At 40.1% G+C, this 22,398-nt stretch overlaps 1 protein-coding gene across 1 annotated transcript; it reads left to right on the forward strand.

Annotated features, from left to right (window-relative positions):
• Positions 1-3,675: 3,675 nt before the first annotated feature.
• WIPI2 (WD repeat domain, phosphoinositide interacting 2) lies at positions 3,676-18,211 on the forward strand (the record flags this gene model as incomplete). The annotated part of the gene is made up of 11 exons (XM_010287404.1): positions 3,676-3,758; positions 8,590-8,759; positions 10,048-10,144; positions 10,740-10,837; positions 11,300-11,392; positions 12,174-12,244; positions 13,162-13,269; positions 14,027-14,191; positions 15,246-15,353; positions 16,548-16,645; positions 17,509-18,211. Coding segments are annotated over 11 exons (1,204 nt in total), but the record flags the coding sequence as incomplete, so codon positions are not given.
• Positions 18,212-22,398: the final 4,187 nt, after the last annotated feature.

Below are 22,398 nucleotides of genomic sequence, written 5' to 3' on the forward strand. Positions count from 1 at the left end.
AGCTCTTGTCCAAAATAATGACATTCTTGACCTTTCTTTTAAGACACGTCTGTAAGATGTTACGACTTTGGTTTCAGCAGGCATTTGGGAGGGGGGGAAAAACGCACATTAAGTTTCCTTAGTAATTATTTTCTTATGTCATTTCATTGATTTTTCTTTTATTATTATCATTTCCCTCCTCTTTACCATAAGCCTTTGTTCACAAACCATTTTGTCTTTGGAAATTTACATTAGTTTTGACGTGAGGTGGAGCATTAGTATAATGAGACTGTATCATAATGAAAGTAGGTTTAATTAACCAGTTATTTGAAATAGTAATGACTTCTGAAGTTGTTTTTATACTGCAGCTGCAATTTATTTTAATCCAAGAGAGCTGCCCTTAGTAGGATCTTTCTGATTAATGTAGAATATTTCTGATTAATAGTTAAGGTTCTCTGTGGTACAGAAAGGGAAAAACTGGTTTTCTTCCTTCTGTATGTATATTAAAGAAGCAAAAGAAAACCTGTATGATTCTAACCCATCTGAAAAAACTTGTTTCTAAAGAGCCAGAGAGATTGAAGCAGCTGATTTCCCACTCTAGGTGAGGGCACTTACAGTGAATGTCAGCATCTTGAAACAAGTGTGTGAAATATCTCATAACACTGTTTGCTTGATGAGGTTAGTTTTAATTATTTATGACAGCCACTCTTGAAAATACTCTCAAGATTTAGGTAGTCTTGGATCAGACTACAGTATTATCTTTGAAAAAACTGGGTAAACAGTGTTTCATAAATCACGGCTATATTGGTAATTTTGTACTGAGTAGACAACCTTGATGATGAAATAGCTCAAAGTCTACAATCTAAGGTGTGTAATAGAGGCTACACATAATAGAGCTAAAAAAACACCTGTGTGTAGCATAATGTTAGACGAAAAAAGGCAATTTTTTGGATATTGATTTTATTTTCAATTTCAGTCTCTCATCAGCTTCTGAAAATTGGTAATAATAAAGCATAACACCCACATTGTAAAAGGAGCTTCTGATAAACTACAGTAGCTTCTGTTGGCCACTGTCTATTTGAGCAGTAGCTGAATGGCTTATTGATCATATTTCTTCCCCATATGGTTGCACATTTTTTCTGAGGTGAGGTAATTTTGGCTAGATTCTTGTTTTGTGGGATTTGGTCATTTAGATAGCTATCAGGTGTCTTAAGGGCTTAAGTGTAATATCGGTGCAGGGGAAGATGGGGGATTTAAATCATTATGGTTATGCTGGTATAACTCAGCCCTGTGAGTTCTCTTACTACATATAAAAAGCTGTTTTCCAATAGTTTCATAAGAAGTAATTTGAGAGTACATTGGAAAAAAACAAAACAAATGAATGCTGTTCTAGAAGAAAAATGGGTTGTTTTGCAGTTATGCTTGTATACTGAAATGGATTTAATTATACTGACTGGAGCTGTTCTGTGTAAACAAATGGTTTGTGACTTCATCACCTTGATCCTGAAAGAAATAACAAAAAGCAGTTGCCACGGATGGAAAGGTCTGTTCTGTGCTGCTTCATTTTGGCTTCTACTTAGTCTAATGATTTCTATCATGTATACAAGTTGCTTTCACCATTGTCTGAAGCTTATTTAAATGAGGTATATGTAGTCAGTAGGACAAGAAAAATGGTCTTGCTTTCTGGTTTCAGTGATACTGTCAGTAAAAGAGTGATACAGCAATATTCTGTATTTAAAGGTGTAAGTACAATACAGGAATCAATGTTGCCTAGTAATACACTCACAAATAGCTGCTATGTGTAATTCTCCATGAGGAAATCATCCTATGTCTTTTGTAGATCATTTATATTGCAAGAAATCTTGTGACTCCATTTATTTTTAACTCGGTTGAGTGCTTGTTTACTTTTGTGAAGTGACAGTTGTAATGCCTGTCTTTGTTAAACTTTCTTTTGAGGGAAGCAGTAGATGATCTAAGAAAAACTAACTCATTACCTTTTTTCCACATTACAGTTTTGTATTTTTTCACAGAATTTGGATTTTCACTGAGTTGTACAAAAGTAGTTGAAGAAAAACACTGAAGCATCTTTGGCAACTAGTCAGATATAGTCTGCTGAACATACTGATTTTGTCTGAAGTTAAATTCCACGTTTCTCGGGTGACTTAGAGGAGCAGCAGCAAAATTTTGTTTTATAGTTCCTTCTCTGTCTTTAAGCCTAATGTGCTTTTTTTTAGTATCTTGGTTATTGAATCTGGGGAGGCTTACTTCTCTTGCCTGGGTGCTGCATATTTTAATTTGAAGGTTTAAACCTTATCAAATATAACTGCTTAACCAGACTGTGCCAGTTGTATTTTTTTTTCTAGAAGAGAAGGTCATACCATCATACAGAAGTTGATTTTATAGCTTGGGATCTTAATTTTAGAGGGTAAGCCATTTGAGGAACAATTTTTAATCTTCTGGGTACCTTGAAGTTTAAAAAGGGCTCACGTTGGAGCCACAAGAGGAAAATACAGAAAGAGCAAGAAATCTGGGAATCTGTATTGTATTTCTAAATGCAGAACTGATCACCAGTGCATCTGAATTATAGAGAATGATCTTGCTGAGTTCAGAAGGGCATTTTGGCAGGCTGGCTGGCAGGGTTGGGTTTGAGGCTCGTATTGAATGACTTGCCACAGTTTGGCATATTGAAATACATTTTATTGGAATTAAGTAAGTTTTTCTCTTTTCTCCATGTGTCCTGCCAATAAGAAATATGTGAACTATAAGCACACTAATACACTTCTGCACAACTGTATTTGCTGTTAATTTTCTTTTTCTGTGGCATAAAATCATCCCCCGCATGGGGAGGGGAAAATAAGAATGTGCCATTGTCTGCTGCCTTGATGTATAAAGACCTGTAAGACAAGCCTAAAGGTTTTTCTAGCTTAAAATTTAAGACCTGTCTTTGCCTCTGACTGGAAAAACAATTAAATGGTCTGTGAGTTAAGTGTGAAAATTGAGTAATGGAGGAAAGACGGGTTTGTAGTCAGTTTTTTAATGTTTTACTATTGTTAAAATCTGTTTAACATCAGTGACTAGCATTTTTAAGAGGATGCCTCCTATCAAAGATACGTCACAAGTATTTGTAAGACTGACAAATGTCTAAACACTGACAGTGTTCTTTGGAGATGCTAGAATGTCATCAAATAAAATCGGAGAAAATTAGAGCTGGCAGTCTTTAATTCCTCTTTTTTTTTAATATGAAAGCTATTTTAGGGTGGTTGGGGAAGGTTACAATAGAAAGAGGAAAAAAAATCCCCAGACAATCCCGGTTTAAAAGGTCTTGGAGGTCACCTCTAATGATGAGGCAATGATGTAATTGGTTTGCATTATGTTATTCAAGTCATCTTTCCTCCACACTAAAGGTTTTAGTTTGTGTGGAGAAATCACCAGTATGAATTGGGCAGTATGCCCAAGCTTAGCTTGAGCTGTGAACTCTCATTTCATAAAATGTGAAGCAGGATTCCACACCTGGGGTAATTCTGAAGCTACTTGGCCATTTCAGAGTTGGGGAAGCTATCTGTGCCTATTGTGGCTTTTTATTGCTTTTCTTACTGAGCTAACCCAACTGGAGTTTTAGATTAGGTTAAGAATCTGTCCAAGGGTAATTCACCACTGATTTAGTTTATGTTCCTGACTGGCTTTTTTCTTTTTCAGATCCCTTGCAGTTGGCAGTAAATCAGGCTACAAATTCTTCTCTCTTTCTTCTGTGGACAAATTAGAGCAGATCTATGAATGCAGTGAGTATCTTCTTTTTTCTTTCTTTTTTTTTATCCCCTCAGTTGGCTCAATTTGGGAAGAATAAGACATGTTTCTTTTTTTCACAGGTGGTTTGAAATTGGTATAGGAAGAACCTTAAGTGTGATGAAATATCACAAAAATACGAAACAGTTGATTGCTAGCAGGGTAAAATTATGTATCAGTGTTCTGTATTTAAATTTAGCTGGTATGCTGTGAAATTTGGTAATAGCTATGAGAAGAACTCTTTGCTTTTCTAATTTTATGTCTTAATAGCCAGGTTGTGTAGCAGCTGGGCATAAAAAAATAATTTACTGCTGTGAGAGAGTGTCTTTTGGGTCTTTATACTGGCTATTGGGGCAGGCAACCACTAATATACTGTTATCAAATTTAAAAAAAACAAAGCCTTTATTATCTTTTTCTTTAATCCTAATATTTGCTGTTAGAAAAGTACTTTTTAACATGATAACTGCAAGTTTACTCATCCAAAAGGGTGAATAATCCAAATTCCTGTAGCTTCTCAATACTGATCACAGTCGAGTAGGATATGAGAGAAAATGGAGGGAGGCTTGGGGTAGAAGTGGTATATCCCCTGTTTTGCCAGCAGTTTGTAGACTTCCCTTTCTTGAGGTGCTAATAAGTAAACTATGAATGCTATGCATGAGTATCCTTCCTTGCTTATAAGCTCCGTGTGAACAGATGGGACCAATAGCTATGATGTCAGCATTTATAGTAGGATCCTGGTGTATCATGCTACACAACAGAGTTGTCTTTGGACTCCATTCCCTAAGTGACCTGACCCTGTGGCATCTTAAGTTTGAAAATGGTGTGTGATTCAGATCACCTATTATCTGTGGTGACAGCCTGATTCTCTCTCAGTCAATGGAGAGAAGTAATTGTGAAGTTCAAATTAGGCACCTGTGGTCAGGTTAAATTGTGTTGCAGCTACATCTGCCTGTTTGAGTCATGGTCTGGTTGTACTGGTTAATCGGTGGCTTGAATTCCATTTTATGCCATTGAGTTTAGGTACCTGACCTCCATAGTATGTTAGGCACTTACAGCATCTGGCCTGATACCACCCTGGGAGACTCAGTGTAGATGACTCCTGTTACATGAGGCACTGAATAAACATACTGAGAGAGACTGAACTGAACTTTGCAGGATTGCTTCTAGGTAGTCCTTGAAAAAGTACAGATTGGATAAAGTGCCTTGCTCAAAATCTTCCAATAAGCTGATAAAGCAGCTGGTGTTAGAATTTAGACCTGCTGATTCCAGTCTTGTCTTCGCAATGTTCTGGGATGCCTGTATTTGCTTAACCTCTTTGATATTGTAAGTTTTCTTCCATGAGTGTTAAGTTCATGAATGCAGAGCACAGAGTGTGAGGTGACATTTAGTAGGAAACTCAGTGGTTTGACCTGTGTAAGCCAGCCTGCCTTGACCTCTGCTCACAGGACATGCAGTGTTTTCAGTAGATCTAAATATTTGAGATCTTTCTCTTTTGTATGCAGTTAAATAATTGTCAGTCTTGGGCTTGCAAACCATGCCTGTTTAAAATGATACGGGGGGTGGAGGGCTTCCTATGTATTGGGTACCTCCTTTCCACAAGGAGAAGCATCTTGAGGCCTCCCAGACATGTGCCTCCTGCTTCCCAGTTTAGTTTAAGACTTTGTGGTGTTTTGAGCACTTCTAAGTATCCCTCCCTCTATTCTGTAAGATAGATCTGACAGTTCTTGTGTAGGTGTCTAAATTAAACTACAGAATATGCCCCACCTGGCTTGTGTTTGAGGGAATGACTGAAAAGCATGGGAGCTTTCTTTGTCTGCTCCTGTCACTGACTTCTACTGTAACTCTTGCGTCAGGGAAGGTTTAGATTGGATATTAGGAAAAATTCCTTTACTGAGAGAGTGGCCAAACATTGGAACAGGCTGCCCAGGGAAGTGATGGGGTCACCATCACTGAAGGTGTCCAAAAAACACGTAGACGTGACACTTCAGGACACAGTTTAGTGGGCATGGTGGTGTTGGGTTCACAGGTGGACATGATGATCTTAGAGGTCTTTTCCAACCTTAATGATTCTATGATTCAATGACTCTGTACAAATAGCCTAACTCCCTGCTCAGTTCATCCCCCTGTAAAAGTAAGTATTGGATTGGAGGGTGCTTTAAGGCTTAATGAATGCTTATAACATGCCCCGTGTTCTTGGATTAAAAATGGCATAAAAGCATAGCTGATCATAATCTAGCTGGTTCTAACCAGCTCTTGTCTGTGATGCTACATGCTTGTGTTTATGAAACTGTAATCTTGTTATGTATTTGCTTGTTCTCCCCTCACTGCTGATACTTGAATCATTTTGCAGTTCTTTTTGTTCTTACTGTATTTTGAATCCGAGTGTCTGGTCATGCTCACTTGTGTAGTGTAAAGGAAGAAATACAAATAGAAGAAAACCCCTGATTAACAGCATTGCTACAGGACTTAACAAGTGCTTATAAAAATACGATTAATTCAGGTCAGCTGGATGTAGGATGTGCAGGCTGATACTGTACCTGAATGGTTGCTAATTAGGAAGCATACATCACTTGGCAGCTGTGAAGAGATTTTTATCATTTCTTCCTGTGAGGGCAAAACAAAGGAACAGAGGTGAATCCTGTATTTTTCAAGTGAATTTTAATTAAAAGCCCATCACAAAGCCTTTCTGTAAAGGTAACTGTCTGTATTATAGTCTTTTTACAGTGAAACTGAAGTGTATACCTTTTAAACGTTTTCCCTGTTGAAAGTTTTTTCTTCTGTTTGGGACTTAGTTCTTGGTAGTGCTCTTCCCTGTGTGCCTTCCCTGCTGCCTACACTTCCCATCCGTGCAGCGCAGGACAGCACTATTTCCGTTTGAATCTCTGCTGCTGTTCCTTCTCTGAAATACCAGTTCGCCTGCCTGCCTGGGAGATCCCAGAAATCCCAGAAGCTGTGTCTTAATACAGTTGACCCTGAATGTGCTTGTCCAGGAGCAGGGAGCAGTCAGACTATGGTTTTTTGGGTCTCTGCACTAGCATCATTATGAAGGACTCCAGGCTTAGACTGAAAGCTGATAACCTGTACTGTAAAACAGAGAATCTTTTATGTTACTAGGCTGATTCCAGGAACATGGATCTCCGCATTTGAAAGTCTATGCATAAATTTACTGAAGCAGATTTTTGTGGGTTTTTTCATGTGTTGTGTGTGGCATTAGGAAAACGGAGAACAATTCCTTGGAAAAAAGAGTCATTGCTAAAATGCATTACCCCTGTTGCAAAAATGAGGAAATTGAATTTTCAAAGCCTTTATAAGCTCTTTTGTCTCCTCTGGAAAAGGACCTTATTAAATACCAGATTTAGATAAAAGTCAATTATGTTGCATAGAGTACTGAAAACGCTCAGTGTAAACCTGCTCCTTTTCCATAAGGAGCCTGTTTCTCTCTTTCTCTCAAAAGAATGTAGAGCATTAAGTATTTTCTGTTCTTTCTCCTGAAACTGCCCAGAAAAAGCACTTTCAAAGCAAACATGTCACACAGTGATGACATTGTCATGTACTGAGAATGTTGGACAGAACTTTTTTCAGGGAATTTCTGTCACTGGTGATGAGAACAGTGCCAATTATTTAATGTGTCTCTTGGCCAAAACAGAAGCCTCCAGAAATAAGCTTTTTTTTTTTTTCCCCTGGCAGTTTTACAGTTTGGAATGTGTTAAGCATTAAGCTGATCCAGATACTGACTTCTGAAAAGTTTGGTTCGATGGATCAAGGCCAAAGGCTCAAGTTGCTTGTCTTGATTCAGTTCTGTAATGGAAGGGCAGATGTAGCTGGTGGCTGTGGGAGAGCTGCACAGAGTGGTAAAACTCTCACCAGCTTTCTCCTGCTGTGAAAACTACGTCCACTGTGTCTCGGGGGCTTTTGGAGGGCAGCTTCAGGGTGTGGGAGGGGAAAGCACACATGCCAGGCTAACTGGTGATGGGACTCAGACTCCTACCAGCTTGGTCCAGTACTGTACTATAATCAAATGCTCTGAAAGTGCTTCTTTGCCAGAGATCCTGGACTCTCCGCCCTTGTGCCATCTTCCCTGCGTTTTGAATGGTGACTTGTGTTCCTCCTTTGCCTCCAGTGCTTCCATAGTAGAACACATGACAAAAGGAACATTGTCTTATGGCTATGCATGCATACTGGGTGTCAGTGATTCCAGTACAAATTATTTTTAGGGACTGTCAGGTAAAAAATGGTATGCGTGTTTTTAAAAAAAAAAAAAAAAAAACACAAAACAAAACAAAAAAAAACCCCACCACATAAACCGAAAAACCTACTCGATGGCTGAAGCAGTCTTATAACAAATGAGCTTACCAGCTTCGAGTACAATAACCTTTCTTTTTTTCATGCAGAGGTGGGCAGAAACTCCATGCATATTATAGCTTTAAAAACAAAACAAAAAATACCCAAAAAACCTTTGCTTTCCTAGATTTCTGCAGAGATAAGAGAAGATGGTAAGATTCTGGAATTAGATAATTTGCTATTTTTTGTATCTTTGGGATTTTTTTCTGTTGGATCTTGGACAGGTGGGGAGTAGACACTTCTAAAGTGTAAACTTGCATGACGCTTGCGGGGGGGGCAGGAGATCTTCGTACATCAGCATTTACTGTGTAGATTTTCTGCTTTAAAAACCTGTCCTGCATCCCACCTTGACTCTGAGCTATTGCGGCAGAATGTTTTTGTGGTGTTAGACTGTATTTCCTTAGATAGTATTTCCTGTTGATGTGCATCATTCTTCTTCCCTGAAATCTCCCTCTGTATTTTTCCCTTGTTACTGTGATTCCTCAGCTGACACAGAAGACGTGTGCATTGTGGAGAGGCTGTTCTCCAGTAGTCTGGTGGCCATAGTTAGCCTTAAAGCTCCACGCAAGCTGAAAGTTTGTCACTTTAAGAAGGGGACAGAGATTTGCAACTACAGTTACTCCAACACCATCTTGGCTGTCAAACTCAATAGACAGGTGAGTAGTAATTTTGACTAGGTGAAAAGAAGGGAAGAGGTTATCGATCTTATTCTGGCACTTCCTCTGCTGATTGATGTCTCTTCCTTTGGTGACAGAATTGCTATTTGAAATTAACTTGTACTTTTCCAACTGTAGCTTCTGTATGGCATCTCAGTACTCATATTTGATTAAGTATATTTGGTTCTGTGTTTATGTATTTACTTAGAAAAATGCCCTGAGTAAGCTGGGCATGCTTCATGTACGAGGTTGGACTAGGGATGTCCTGAGGTCCCTCCCAGTGTGGATCATCCTGTTATCCTAAATGTGAAAGTATGTGAGACTGACAATTTCTGTTCAGGACCAAGCTTATCTCTTCACTTTTTTATGGTTTTAAATACACTTTGCTGAATTCTTTTAAAAAAAAAAAAAAAATCACTGAACTGGTGGAAATTTTTGAGTGAAGTACCTGGAAAACCACAGTTTGCTGTATTACTCAATCATTACTAGGCTCTTCTGCAAACAGAGATTTTTCTGTTTTCAGCCAGTTCATTCAAAGTGGAGAGAACGGCATCTAAAGGAGAAAATCTTCTTAGTGTCTATCCCCACCATCAAAATCACGTGTGGGAGGATAGGATTGCTGATTAAAATCATAAGGGAAACAGTGACTAATTTGATTTGTGACATAGTGAGGTAGCATTAAATAAGTAGCATCTTGTTAGCCGTCCAGACGTAGTGTATGAAAGTGTAAATGAGCTGTTGAAAAACTTAAAGTTTGTTGTTTGTTTTTTTTTTTTAAAAAGCCCCTCACAAATGACTATGAGTAAGTAATAGGCTCTATAAGTGGTTTAAAACATGTTGTATATTTTTTCTGTTTAGTCAAAGCAGAAAATTATTTCCACATGTGAATTGGCCTCTTGAGGGGGGGAAACACATAAGGGCAGGTATAGAATAAGAATTAAATAGCTTTAAATGAAGGTTTCTGCCTTGCTGACTTGAAAATTATTTACATTACTAGTTTATTTAAATCACTTCGCACTAGTGTGGTTGAGAGAAGTCAAGTGCACTGGTTAGTTCAAGTGACTGTGTGTAGTATTGCGCTGTTGAAGCCTTGTCAGGAGGTGTATCTTGTGTATCTTCTATCAGACTCTTACTTCTTCCCATCAGGTGGGTACAACCTTTTCTCTGTTGGAAGGTACCTACTGCGTTTTGGACTTTGGACTGCATTTTGGACTAGTTTTTTTAGGACTGATACATTAATATAAACTCCAGTTTGATATCGGCATTTCATTCTCTTTCCCCTGTCTAGAGGCTGATAGTATGTCTGGAAGAGTCTCTTTATATACACAACATACGAGACATGAAGGTATTACATACAATCAGGGAGACACCTCCCAATCCTGCAGGTAAGAGTTAGAAGTTAGCATAACTCTGAAAAGTGCGTTGTGTGTCAACGTATGATGTTTGCTACAGGGATCTGTAGCATTGTTAATTCCACTTTCAAATAAAAGTAGCAATTAAATACATGAGTGTTGTCTTAAAGCCTACCCATTTTAATCCAGATGAGGTTTTTGAGAACAAATAGCAGACTCTGTCTTAAACTGCATCTTTCCACTATTGTAGTTGCCTAAAGTGGATGTGTTGAGATATTAGAAAGAAGTAGTAGAGGTACAAACTGGATTTTGCCAGCACTTGGTGTAGTTAAAGGCTTTGTCAGGTTATTGCTTTAGGAGTCATGGCAGACATGGGAAATTCTACTGCTTCATCAGTTATTGTGGTTTTATTGGTATTCTTCCTTTTCTCCTTTATATTAAACTTACGTTAAATAGTGGAACATGTTGCAGGTCAACTCTGAGATTACTCATCCTTGTTCTGTTTCTGTTGATACCTTATGAGGATAACTTGAGTTATCCTTGTAACATTCAAGTGCAGAATCAGAAAGTTTTGCGCATAAGTCTTGGTATTTGCCTTTTTCTAATTCTGTTTCTGCATCCCTTCTAGGGTTGTGTGCTTTATCAATAAACAATGACAACTGCTACCTGGCCTATCCAGGAAGTGCAACTATTGGAGAAGTACAAGTCTTTGACACCATCAATCTGGTAAGGATCTTTGTGAATGCTGTTTCCCCTTCTAAAGATGCAGTTTTTGGAAATGATTTAACTTGCTTAGAGAGGAATTAGACACTCGGGTAGGTTCCTCTGTGTTAGTTTGCAGTATATCTCTTATAGCTAAGCTTCACAGAACGTTGGCAAAGAAAATACAGGTGCTAATATTAGATCTGATGAGTAGAGTTGGGCAAATGGGGGAGCAAAGTCAAGTAATTTCTATTTGAATTGTCTTTTAAGTATCCTTTTACTGCTTGTACTCTCTATGCACATGCTTCAGTGATAATTTTATGTACTTTTACTTAGCAGTTACTGAAACAAATATTGAAGCTGTTGTCCATAAAGTAAGACCCATATTTGCCTTGAATGCTCTTAAATATGCAGCCTTAAGCTTCAAAGTTGTAGCTTTTAACCTGTACTGTACTAAGGTTATATTTTATTGAATGACTCCTGCAGAGAGCTGCTAATATGATCCCAGCTCACGATAGTCCCTTGGCTGCTTTGGCATTTGACGCAAGTGGTACTAAACTTGCCACTGCATCGGAAAAGGTAAGGTGGCTTTTTATTGACTTTCTGACAGCAATAAGATGAAATTTGTTTCTAAGTAAGTTTAAGCATGCACAATTCCATGCACAAGTGCCAAAAAAGAAGGCTTACAGTTATAATGGCAAATCTAAGTTAAGAACTGTTAATGATATTTGACTCAATTTCCATGCTGTGAAATGTTGGATAATAAGGTTATTTAAATAAACACATTTTAATCTGGCTGTAATCAGGCCAATACTCAAGTGTTTCTCCCTTTAGCACAGGATACTTATTAGAAATCAGTTGTCTTGTTTTGATGCTGTCTTCCTAATGAAAACAAGACAGTTAAAGTCAGAATAGAGAAGTGTCTTGCCAGTCTTTGGCACACGATGATAAATTGTTCATCTGAGTTATAAATTAGAAAGTCTGAAGCCTCTGCTCTTTAAGTAAAAAGCTTAAAATATAAAGGTGTAACTGATTGCATCTGATAAAGGCACAGAGCCATCCACTTGACCATGCTTGTCTAGTGTGGTCATTTTCATGATCAAATGTGATAAGAAGGGCTGGTTTTGATGCATAGCTTATTCTCTATGTTAGTAGTTCCCACCTCTTGTTGTTTCTCTACTCTTCAAACACATCCTACAAACAAGCTCCTTTAAATACTTCACCCTAGTATGTGGTGTGCATCAACGGTGATAAGTTAACAGCAAAATGGTTTGCTCCTTGTAGTTGTAATCTGTTCACTAGAGCTAATACACCATGAACAAACTTGAAATGAAAAACATTGGGTGTTTTTTCTTTACAGGGGACAGTAATAAGAGTGTTTTCCATTCCAGAGGGACAGAAACTCTTTGAATTCCGAAGGGGAGTGAAGAGGTAAAGTTTAACTGGGCTAATTGTCTGAAGCTCATTCATTACAGTAGATTTCCAGTATGTTCTGCAGTTGAGCTGGCATCCTGATCTTTGCCTATTTTCATCTTCATTCATCCCTGCCTGTACACTTACAACAGTTTCAGCTTGAATGTCTTCCAGTTTCACTCCTTTGGACTTGACTATTCTACAAATCAATCCTGTCAGAATTGTAGTCCCTCCTGCCTTTTAAAAATTTATTGGTGAGGGAACCTGTTTAAAGTGGGTCACCTTTTGTAAGATATATTGTATTCTTATGGCAATTGGAGGCAGTACATCTAATATTCTCGCTCTCTTCTAAATCCTTCTGGTGCTGTGATCATTGATAGCCATTTTGAAGTGGTACTATGATTTGTGGTAGTAGTAACTCTGTAGTTTTACTGTACTTTATGCAGAGGTAAGACTGAGTTCAGACTGTTACTAATTGACCCCCATATCGGGTATATATCAGAGTTGAACATCATCAAAGGGGATTGTGCTCTTGAAGTCCTTTAAGAAGGTATCAGAATTCATAATGCTTATTATGGACATGTTCTTTTTTCTTATTTGTGAAGCAGTGGTGACTGAGAAATCAGCTTAATTAATTAAGCCAAATACTTTGGCTTAATTGCAAGTCACCTGCAATCACTGACAGGAGAAGAAGAGCAGGTGAGTCTACCATGCAGCCACAGTTCCTCCCAGCTCTCACAGTACAGCTCATGTGAACACTACGGAGCTCCTTAGTGGTGAATGTGTAGAAAGACCAAAATGGAGAAGTAATATTGTCACTTAAGTCAATTGCCATCAGTTAGTTAACGCTAGCTTTCTTCTTACACCAAATGGTACAGTACTAGAATGTAAAAAATAAAGCTTCATTGTTTTTCCTCTTTCCCCCTGCCCCCCAGGTGTGTGAGCATCTGTTCGCTGGCTTTCAGCATGGATGGCATGTTTCTGTCTGCATCCAGTAACACAGAGACGGTGCATATCTTCAAACTTGAGACTGTGAAAGAAAAGTAAGTTTCAGAGGTGCCTTAGATTTTTCAAGGAAAAGGCTTTAAAATTGATCATACTTAACAGCATGAGTTCTCCAAAGTGTGGACAGACTTCTTTTGAACACTTCTGTAAAGTAAAGGGCATAAGAAGTTACTTCTGAATCAGCAGCCGTAGCTGAGCTGTGTACTGTTCTCCCAATTAATAGAAAAGGTATTTCGACTGAAGAGAAATGAGCTGTCCTTGGCAGAAGAACATGGAGAAGTTTTAACATTCAGTTACATTTGTGTTTCACCTCTTCTGACATCCATACGGGAAGCGCTATCTCAGCAATGCCTTCCAGCTGCCGATGGGGCTTTAAAAGGCACCAAGTTATAAAATGTTCCTATTTATGATTTGAGAGGACCGTCTTACCTACATTTCTGTGGAAGATGTTGGAAACAATGATTTGCTTAGTGATAAGTAAATAAAATCTTGGAAGTGTAGCACTTTCCGGTAGATCTTGCTCTTGTATAATGACCCTTATGAAATGCAGTTTTATAAGCAGAAGTATCAGTTTACAATCAAACATGCTTAAATAACAGGCTGGGGTATTTGTAGGACACATTGTGCCCTGTAGCATAAACGGAGTGCATTGGTTCTCAAGGGTGTTAGTTATTTCTGAAGATAAACAAATAGCTGCTTAATATCTTTAAAAATAAAAAGATGTTTCAAAGTGTATACACATCTTTCTCTCTAATGTGAAGGCAAAGTCAGTCACTTCTTTCTTCTGACTTGTAGACCTCAGGAAGAGCCTACAACCTGGACAGGTTACTTTGGAAAAGTGCTGATGGCCTCAACAAGCTATCTTCCCTCTCAAGTAACAGAAATGTTCAACCAGGGTAGAGCCTTTGCTACAGTCCGTCTGCCGTTCTGTGGGCACAAAAACATCTGCGCGCTTGCCACGTGAGTAAAGAAATTGAGCCTGCATTCACCACCCCGCTGGGTTGCCATGCTGGGCTGTGGAGGGGCTGACACTGTAGAACATAACCTCATCCCCAGCAGAGCAGGTAGTACACAGAGCAATGGATCACCTGTGATCATTTCAAACCCTCTTCCAGTTTAAGAGCAATGTGTTAGAGCTAATGCCTCACAGCCCTGTGAGGGGAGGGGGGAAAGGCATAATATGTGGATGAGAATAGACTATTTCTAAGTGTTGTTTAAAGATGTCTAATTTTGAAAGAAGAATGACAAGAACAGATGCATGGGTTTATGGCATTTGCTTCCATTAGTGCTAGGAGCAGTGATACTGTATGTTGTGCCAGTGAATTGCAAAATTAGGCAATCCAGAGTAACCATTAAAGAAGTCTCTGAAAGCAAGTTCATATAAAGCAAGTTCCTATTATTCTTGTCTCTAAAACAACATAGCATTAATTAACTTTAATTCTGAGGACTAAATCTAATCTGTATTTTATCTTCACCAAGGGCAGGTCCTATTTGGCGCAGCTACCAAAGCAATAAACTGAGCGGTAGTAAACTTATTTTGTGGGGGGGTTTATAGTTTTTATGCTAAATTGACTTTCATGTCTGTACTCTCACTTCTCTGATCTCAAAGCACTCTTTAAGCAATAATTAAGCCCTGTAACATTTCTGAAATAAGTGGATATTTCTCATTAGAATGTTTGTCTCTGGAGTTGCACAAAGCTTGATGACAGGATGGTAACTGCTGAATCTGTTTTACTGGGTTATCTAGAAGTTGCTTGATTCCTATGGCATTTGATTAGTGCCAAAATGTGGTTATGCCTTTTTTTTACGCACAGTTCTTTCCTAGGTGCTCTGTCTAGAAGCAAGAGTGTGAAAAATAATGGCTTAAAATCCATGAGATGACTAGACGACCTTTAAAGGTCCCTTCCAACCCAAAGAATCTATGATTCAATGAAAATCATGGGAGTGGAGGAGAGTGTGCTGGTGTGAAACTTAAGTTCTTACTAATCTGTTGCTCTCCCTTAAATCTTTCTAGAATCCAGAAGATCCCTCGTTTATTGGTGGGAGCTGCTGATGGATATCTCTACATGTACAACCTAGATCCCCAAGAAGGAGGAGAGTGCACACTAATGAAGCAGCACAAGTAAGTCCACATTCACCGAGGATTGTTGTACTTTATTTTTTCACAAAGTCCAGTTTGTTCTTAAACTTAGTTCTGTTCTAAGTCTAACTTAGAACAACTTATTTCTTTAAGCTACTTTTTTTTTTACAGACCTCTGACATGAATGAGTAACTTCAGAATCCCCCTGCACCTTCCTTCCCAATATCTACTACACTAAGCACTGCTTTACCAGCAGAAGCTTAACACTGTCTGATTGCAGTGAAGGATCAATTGCTGTTAGCTGTATGATCCTCTTTCCTCTTACTTGACAGTTTGAGTTGAGTTACTTAAACAGCAACTTGAAACATCTAACACTGTCCTCTTCATCAATAAATGAAGCGGTTACAGAGACAAGAAAGAGATGTTACTCTGACTTCACAGAGGGGAATCTGGCCTATGAAATTTTCTGTATTCTCTCACTACCGGTGTCCTTGTTAAACTTCCTTGCACATAGGCCAGCCAACTAATGTTCTGTAGCAGTACTGTAGAACACTTAAGGAAAATATGACAATGCATTATTGTTTTTTAATAAGGTTTGGCCAGAGAAGCTAGAGTGAAATAGTGAGATTACTTACGTGATTAATCATAGAATTAAAGCCAATAACTCATGATAATTCAAGTTTGTAGCTTTGGTCAATCTATAGCACGGGTCAAAAGTCATACCTTTATCTGAATATTTTAAGCTATGACCTCTGGATTCACTTGTAGATAAAGTGAAATCTCAGAGGGAAGTTTTATCAAGTTCTTAATCTCTGAAATGCTCTTCTGAAACCTTCTCTAGAGGGTTTTCTAGTATATGTGTATGAAGCAACCGCTTGTGTTGTGGACAGAGCCCAAGATACAATCTGGAATACTGCTGACGGGAATGGTTTGGGTTTTTTTAATCATGCACTCTTGTTTTGAGTTGTCTTTTTTGTAACATCAGCTACTAGGACTTAGATTCTGATGCCATGTCAGAGGCAAGCATGTCACTGATGTGTCTTCAGTGTTAAATACGAAGTGTTGTCAGGTGCCTTCTTGACAATCCTCTGGAATGGAAGGACCAAGTTCCTCCTGTTGCTTGTATATATGTATTATTATTGCACGGCTAATGAGATGTTCTTCTGTCGCTGTCAGCCAAAGCTGTGTTATGCCCAGGTAGATCACCTCTCCAGCTAACCTCTCTCTGCTTATTAGACTCGATGGCAGTATGGAGCCAGCCAACGAAATTCTAGAGTCTGCATCGCATGACCGGCCGTTGGTAGCACAGACGTACAGCACCGCTGTGACTAAAGGTACATATGTGCCTTCCTCACCCACAAGGCATGGTAAGGAGAAGGCTGGAAATGGGTCAGAGAGCATCTCTGCGTATTGCTTCGTTCTAGATGGCTGCGTGAGCTCTTCTACTTCAACACTGAGCTTTTCATAACTGCAGGTGTGATGTGGAGCATTGGTGAGCAGTTGGAAAAGAGCACTTGTGATGTACAGTAGCTTCCTGTAGATGGATCACTCATCTTTTCTACTTTCTGAGTAGAAGTCTGTCTCAAATTGGGGTTGATTACTGTAGTGATAGTTGCAGTACTTGCTAAATGGTTCTTGAGATGCCCCAACACCATTGTTTTGTACAGGAGTTCTGCATCCAGACCTCATGCAAAGCATCTGAATCATAGTCCTGACCTTTTTTTTTTAATAAGGTTGATAAGTGCTCCTATCACTCCTTTATGGGAACAGTGATCTTTTAGCCTGATATGCTGCCCTGTTAAATTGAGAAGATGAGAATTTGGTTAATGCTGCAGCTCTGAGGGGAGCTTCTGCCATATTTGTATGGCACTCAGGTCAGTGCTTCAACTGCAGAGGAAGGACAGTCTGCACGTATAACATAGATACTGCAGTTTCAGCTGTAATGCATCAGTGGAGATTAGGAAAAACATCAGCCTGCCTGAAGCACAAGTACACATTGCATACACGCAGAGTAGTTTAATTTTGATCATAAACTGCTCCTGGCTTGGAGAAACACAGTTATGATAAAAGCGAACATAGGGTGGCAGTGAAACTGTTGCAAGTAATGTCTGGTACTTCAGCTCTAATCATTTACTACTTTGGATCCAAGCCTTAGTTTGTGCTGCTGACCCCCAGCTACTTGTTCCTTTCTCTCCAGCGTATACAGATGACCTGGGTGCCGTGGGTGGAGTTTGCCTGGAAGATGAAACCAGCTCACTTAGATTGGATGAAGACAGTGAGCATCCCCCCATGATCCTTCGGACAGACTAAACTTTGACCTGTGAACTCACTCCTGAAGCAGAGAACACTGGCTTGATGTTTCTTGAGGAATCTCGTGTTATGCTGCTATGAACTTTGACATGAGTTGGGAGAGAGGATGACAGACTCTTACAGTTTTAAGTCGTAGCTGTAGTTCTAATTCTATACAATTGGAAAAATATATGGTTTTCAATTCAGTGGCTTTTAATCTTGCTTATCTATTTTAGCTGTGTTTATTTTTTTTGTTGCCAAAACCTGCTGTTTGTGCAGCCCTCAGAGCCTACTAGTTTTGCATGCATTCATGTGCCAAGCAAGCATAGGAGGGGGAGGGAGAGAAGCCACTTTATAACAAACTCAAGTTTGTATTTTTTTTATATATGTATATAATATTTAGCTTATATAAGGAAGGAGTAGAGAAGTGGTTCTGGAAGCTGAGACTGGTTCTGCACTGACAAAGGTCCAAATGGTTTCCTGTGCATGGGCTTGCAGGCATACCTAGTGACTGACATGCAACCTTTCAAATGCAATGGCCTGGTTTTTTGGGTTCTCCCTCCCCTTTCCTGGACCATTTTGTTAATTAAAATTCCTTCTGAATGTTGTGTGTTTGTGGGACTGTTCTGTTTATTGGGATGGAAAACTGGAAGTGTTTCCCTGCATAAGGATATAGAATATAGAAAGTGCCTTTACAGGGAAGAAAAGAAATTGCTGCAGGAAGAAAGCTAGAATGAAGGAGGAATTGCTAGAGACTCTTGTTTGTACACCTTTAGTACTTGGGTGTCTGTAGCCCATAGTGGCCAATAAGGTTGTGGGTTTTTTTAGAGAAGACATGGAATGCACTTACTTTCTCTCCTGTAGATTGTCTTATTTCCTTGGCAGAGTAGCAATAACTTTTTTTACACTTTTTTAAATTATCTAAAGCAAGGACTCTGGCAGGCTTTGTAGAAGTCCCTGTAGAGCATGGCAGCCCCACTGTTTAAACAGCCTTAAGGTTTTCAGCTGGAAGGCATAGCTCTCAATTCTTGCTTCTCTTCATTCTGGGGCTGAGTATACTGCTCTGATAGTGAAGGTTCATGATTTTTTCCCAGATACTGATGTAAATATAAATGATTTAGAAAGTTTAATTTTCTTCTGGGTTCTCTTCTGCTGGATAACAGTGCTTTTTTCTTTTTTTCTTATTTTCCCCTTTCATCAGAGTACCTCTTGTGATACACTCCAAGGACTGGTTGTCTCTTTGGCAGTTTTGGAATAAATCCTTAACTGCCCTGACCCTGGCTAGGGGTTTCCAAGGCTGAGCAGTGCTGCAGACTATTTTTAGGGTTGTAATGTGCCTTCTCTGAAGTCTTGGATAACAGTTAGTGAGCAAGTGATTAGCAAAGTACTTGGTGAGTGTTACTTTCCTTTGCCAAAATGAGTCTGTGTTGCCTTTTGTGTAGCAATGTGGGTTGCTTCCTTTCCCTTTACTGCCTGCTTGCAAAGAAATAAAAATAGAAATGGACAAGAAACTTGCAGATCTTCAGAGGAGGACAGAAGCTGAGTACTCCAGCTATGTGTGAAATCCATACCACAGCTAAGACAGCGATGTGCTTTTAGGATTCGGTACTGTTAACAAGTCTTCTCTCAAGCAATAGCAGGCAGTGGTCTTTGTCCCCAAAGCACTGTGTGGGCAGGTGGACTTCCCCTTCCTCTAAAACTGCAGAAGATGGTGGTAGGCCCTGCTGAGAGAGCTGCCTGTATCAGTGAGGCTCCCGTTAGTCCATGTAGATGTGGAAGATGTTCTTACATGAGCACATGTCGGAGAGAAGGGATCGGGCTTGTTTATGCACTGAAAACCCTTGACTGTCCTAAGTAATTGGCTGTAGTGGCTTGTGGTATCCTCTCCAGAACCCAGCACGTTCAAAGCAAACCACTGAATCAGGCTGAAACCTCGCTTAGTCAGTTGACTTTAAGCTTTGACAGACAGCTCATGGAATCATGGTCTGGAATTTTTTTTTGTACTACTTTTTTTTTACTGCAAGTGCTATCAGCTTTGCTGTGGAGCTCATAATTGCAGAGTAAAATACAAGTCTCAAAGTAAATACAAGCTCAGTGAGCTCTGTTGGCGAACTGAACCACCCAGGAACTGTCAGATGGCTGCTGGTTCCAGACTGAAGCTGGTAACATTCCTGATAACATACTTGGCGTAGACCCCACAAGCAGACTTAGCAGTAAACATGCCCAAGCAACACAGCTCTGCTAAGCACACAAGTTTTATAACTCTTGAGTATAACAAAGGCCATGTTACATAGTAAGCTCTACCCCTTCATGTAATTACTAACTCTTACTGCTAAAAATTGAGAACACTTACTGTGCTATTGTACTCCTTATCTTCCACAGGTGAGTTGGAGATCCCATATTCACTGTATTTGTGTCTTCCATATGCTGTAGTACGCTCCTGAGCCACGCACTGGCTGTTGAACTGCTACGCCCTGCTTGGTTCACTCTTAAGAAGCTGGAACCAGTTAAAGTATCTGTGTCTCTGTTGTTGTTGTAACTGGGAAGATCTTTTTGGAGAGCAAAAGTAGTAATACTGTGGGGTTAGTGACCAGCATAGAGCTAGTAGGGTGGGGCAGGTGGTTTCTGGTCCCCACTGACAGTGTATTTAAGAATGGTTACAGTAGTTTGTCTTAAGCTCACTGCAGGAGGATATAAACTATTTCTCAGATAAAATATCACTTTCCTCTGACGGCCTTAGGCCTTCAGTAACCACCCTGTTGTGGTATGTTACCAAAGTTAGAAGCCTTTCGGGTTGGGGTCTCATCCCAGTGACACAGAGATGTTTTTCAGTGGTTTTTTTCTTAAGCCAAGGAGGCTGTAGCTCTGTGCTGTGGCCTTGGGCTTCTAGTCATATGATACGGGAACACCTAGACAGCCCCTCTTGTTTTAGACTGACCTTCCTTGGAAGGACAGTGTTTGTTCTGTGATAGTGTGTCTCTCTCTCTAGGTACAGACTGCACTTCTTGATAGCTTTTTTTTTTTAACTCTTGTAAGAGGGTTGGGGGCAGAGATAGACAACTGAAACAACCAAAGCTGGGGAAGGGGGAACGCTTATAAACTTGGAATCCTAAACTCAGGTCTTAGACTGCGGTGGGATCTGTTCCCAGCGAGTACCATAGGGAAGGAGCTGTTCCTCTTGATGTGCAAATAGGTAGTGAGCGTACACACTCCGCTGCTGTCTCGACATCTGTTTACCCTACTTTGTGTTTCTAGTTCTGAGGCAGAAACCTTTTATCTGCTCTGGACTCTTCTTTACGTCACTGTTTCCAAAACACAATGATAGATACAAATCTAGCAGTTAAAAAAAGCTGGGCCTGGCAGAGGAGGAAGAAGTAAAAAGCACAGAGGTTAGTAAAAGCTGTTTTTTCTGAGGCCCTGTTCAGTGAGACATTCGTGTGAGTGCTGTACGTTGCTGCTTCAGGTCGTACGCAGAAATTTCTTGGGCTTGTTTTCTACAGAGGGTGGGGGTAGAGGTGGTGGCTTTCCAAGTCTGCCTGAATGCAAATAAATATCTGAGAAGGCTCTTAATACAGTCACAGGTGTCTTCACAGAGGGAAGGTGCATCTGACCCATGCGTAATGGTAAAAAGGGAGGAATGAACTGAAGAGCCACCAGCTCGGTGAGTAGGTTAGCTTAGAGCCCTGAGAAGCTGATCAGCAGAGCACGCTTCATGTTACATCCCACATTGTGCTTTCTTGACTCTAATAATGGCGTTAGCACCAAAGCAACATGCAGTAAGATGGTAGAATTTCTTTCCTTGTAGGTCGCCGAGCTATTCGGTGTACCACTTGTGTGTGCAGATGCTCCGCCGCCGTTTGCGGAGCTGACGGAAGCCTTTCCAAAGCATTGGTGGGGATTAATCACTGCAGAGATTTGGAAAGTTTTATTCTGTGCTCCAGCTGTCCCAGCTAACAGTTGCCTTGATTTAACCTGTTAACATCTGAGACCAAGGCAGAGTGTCTTCTCCACACGTGCAGAGCAGGCCTTTGTTTTTTGGAATCTGTGCTGTGCCGCAAAAGGCTTGCAGTGAAGAAAGCGTGGCTCTGACTGTAAATCCTCTCAGATTCCAGTTGCACAACCAAAGGAATTCAGCAAATTCCTATTTTTCTAACCATAACGCTCCTTCATTTTAACAGTCTTCAAATTGGCAAATCTCATCTTACACTGCCTTGAAAGTAACGGACAAGTTTTTATTCTGGCTTGCAAATGGCTGGTTGTGCTTGTTACAGATGCCTCAGCACTGTGGCTTTGACCATGCGGCTGCAGCGATCTGTACGCCGGCTCCCCCTGCGCTGCCTTTGCATGTGTCCGACTCGTTTCTCAGGAGCGGTGAGTTGTTCCCAAACCTGTAGCTCTGGGTTTCTATGGGGCGTCGACTCAACCCTTTGTCTACCTGGATCTATTTGCTCTTGCATTTGCTTCCTTACCTGAGGGGGGGGGGGCGGGGGTGTGGAACCTGCATCCTGCAGTGCTCACTTACTCTGTTCGGTACCTGTGTCGATAAGTGGAAAAAAATCTTTAACATTCCACCTCACCAAGTGTCTGGCTCTCACTGCTAGCCCATCGCTCTTTGTAATTTTATAACTGCCTAAGAAATTAAATCTGTGTTGTGATAAGTATTCTGTGTCGTCTTCCTTTTGTTTGCTGCTTGGAGATGGGGCCAGAGAAGTTCAGGGTGATGCTACTTGTGTTCTGTGCTGTGGCCCAAACGGAAACGCCAGCAGTAATAAGCCCTCAGTCCTAGCTGTGCTTTGTA

This window comes from Phaethon lepturus, unplaced genomic scaffold (assembly GCF_000687285.1).
Source record: "Phaethon lepturus isolate BGI_N335 unplaced genomic scaffold, ASM68728v1 scaffold9480, whole genome shotgun sequence".
NCBI classification, from domain to species: Eukaryota; Metazoa; Chordata; class Aves; order Phaethontiformes; family Phaethontidae; genus Phaethon; species Phaethon lepturus.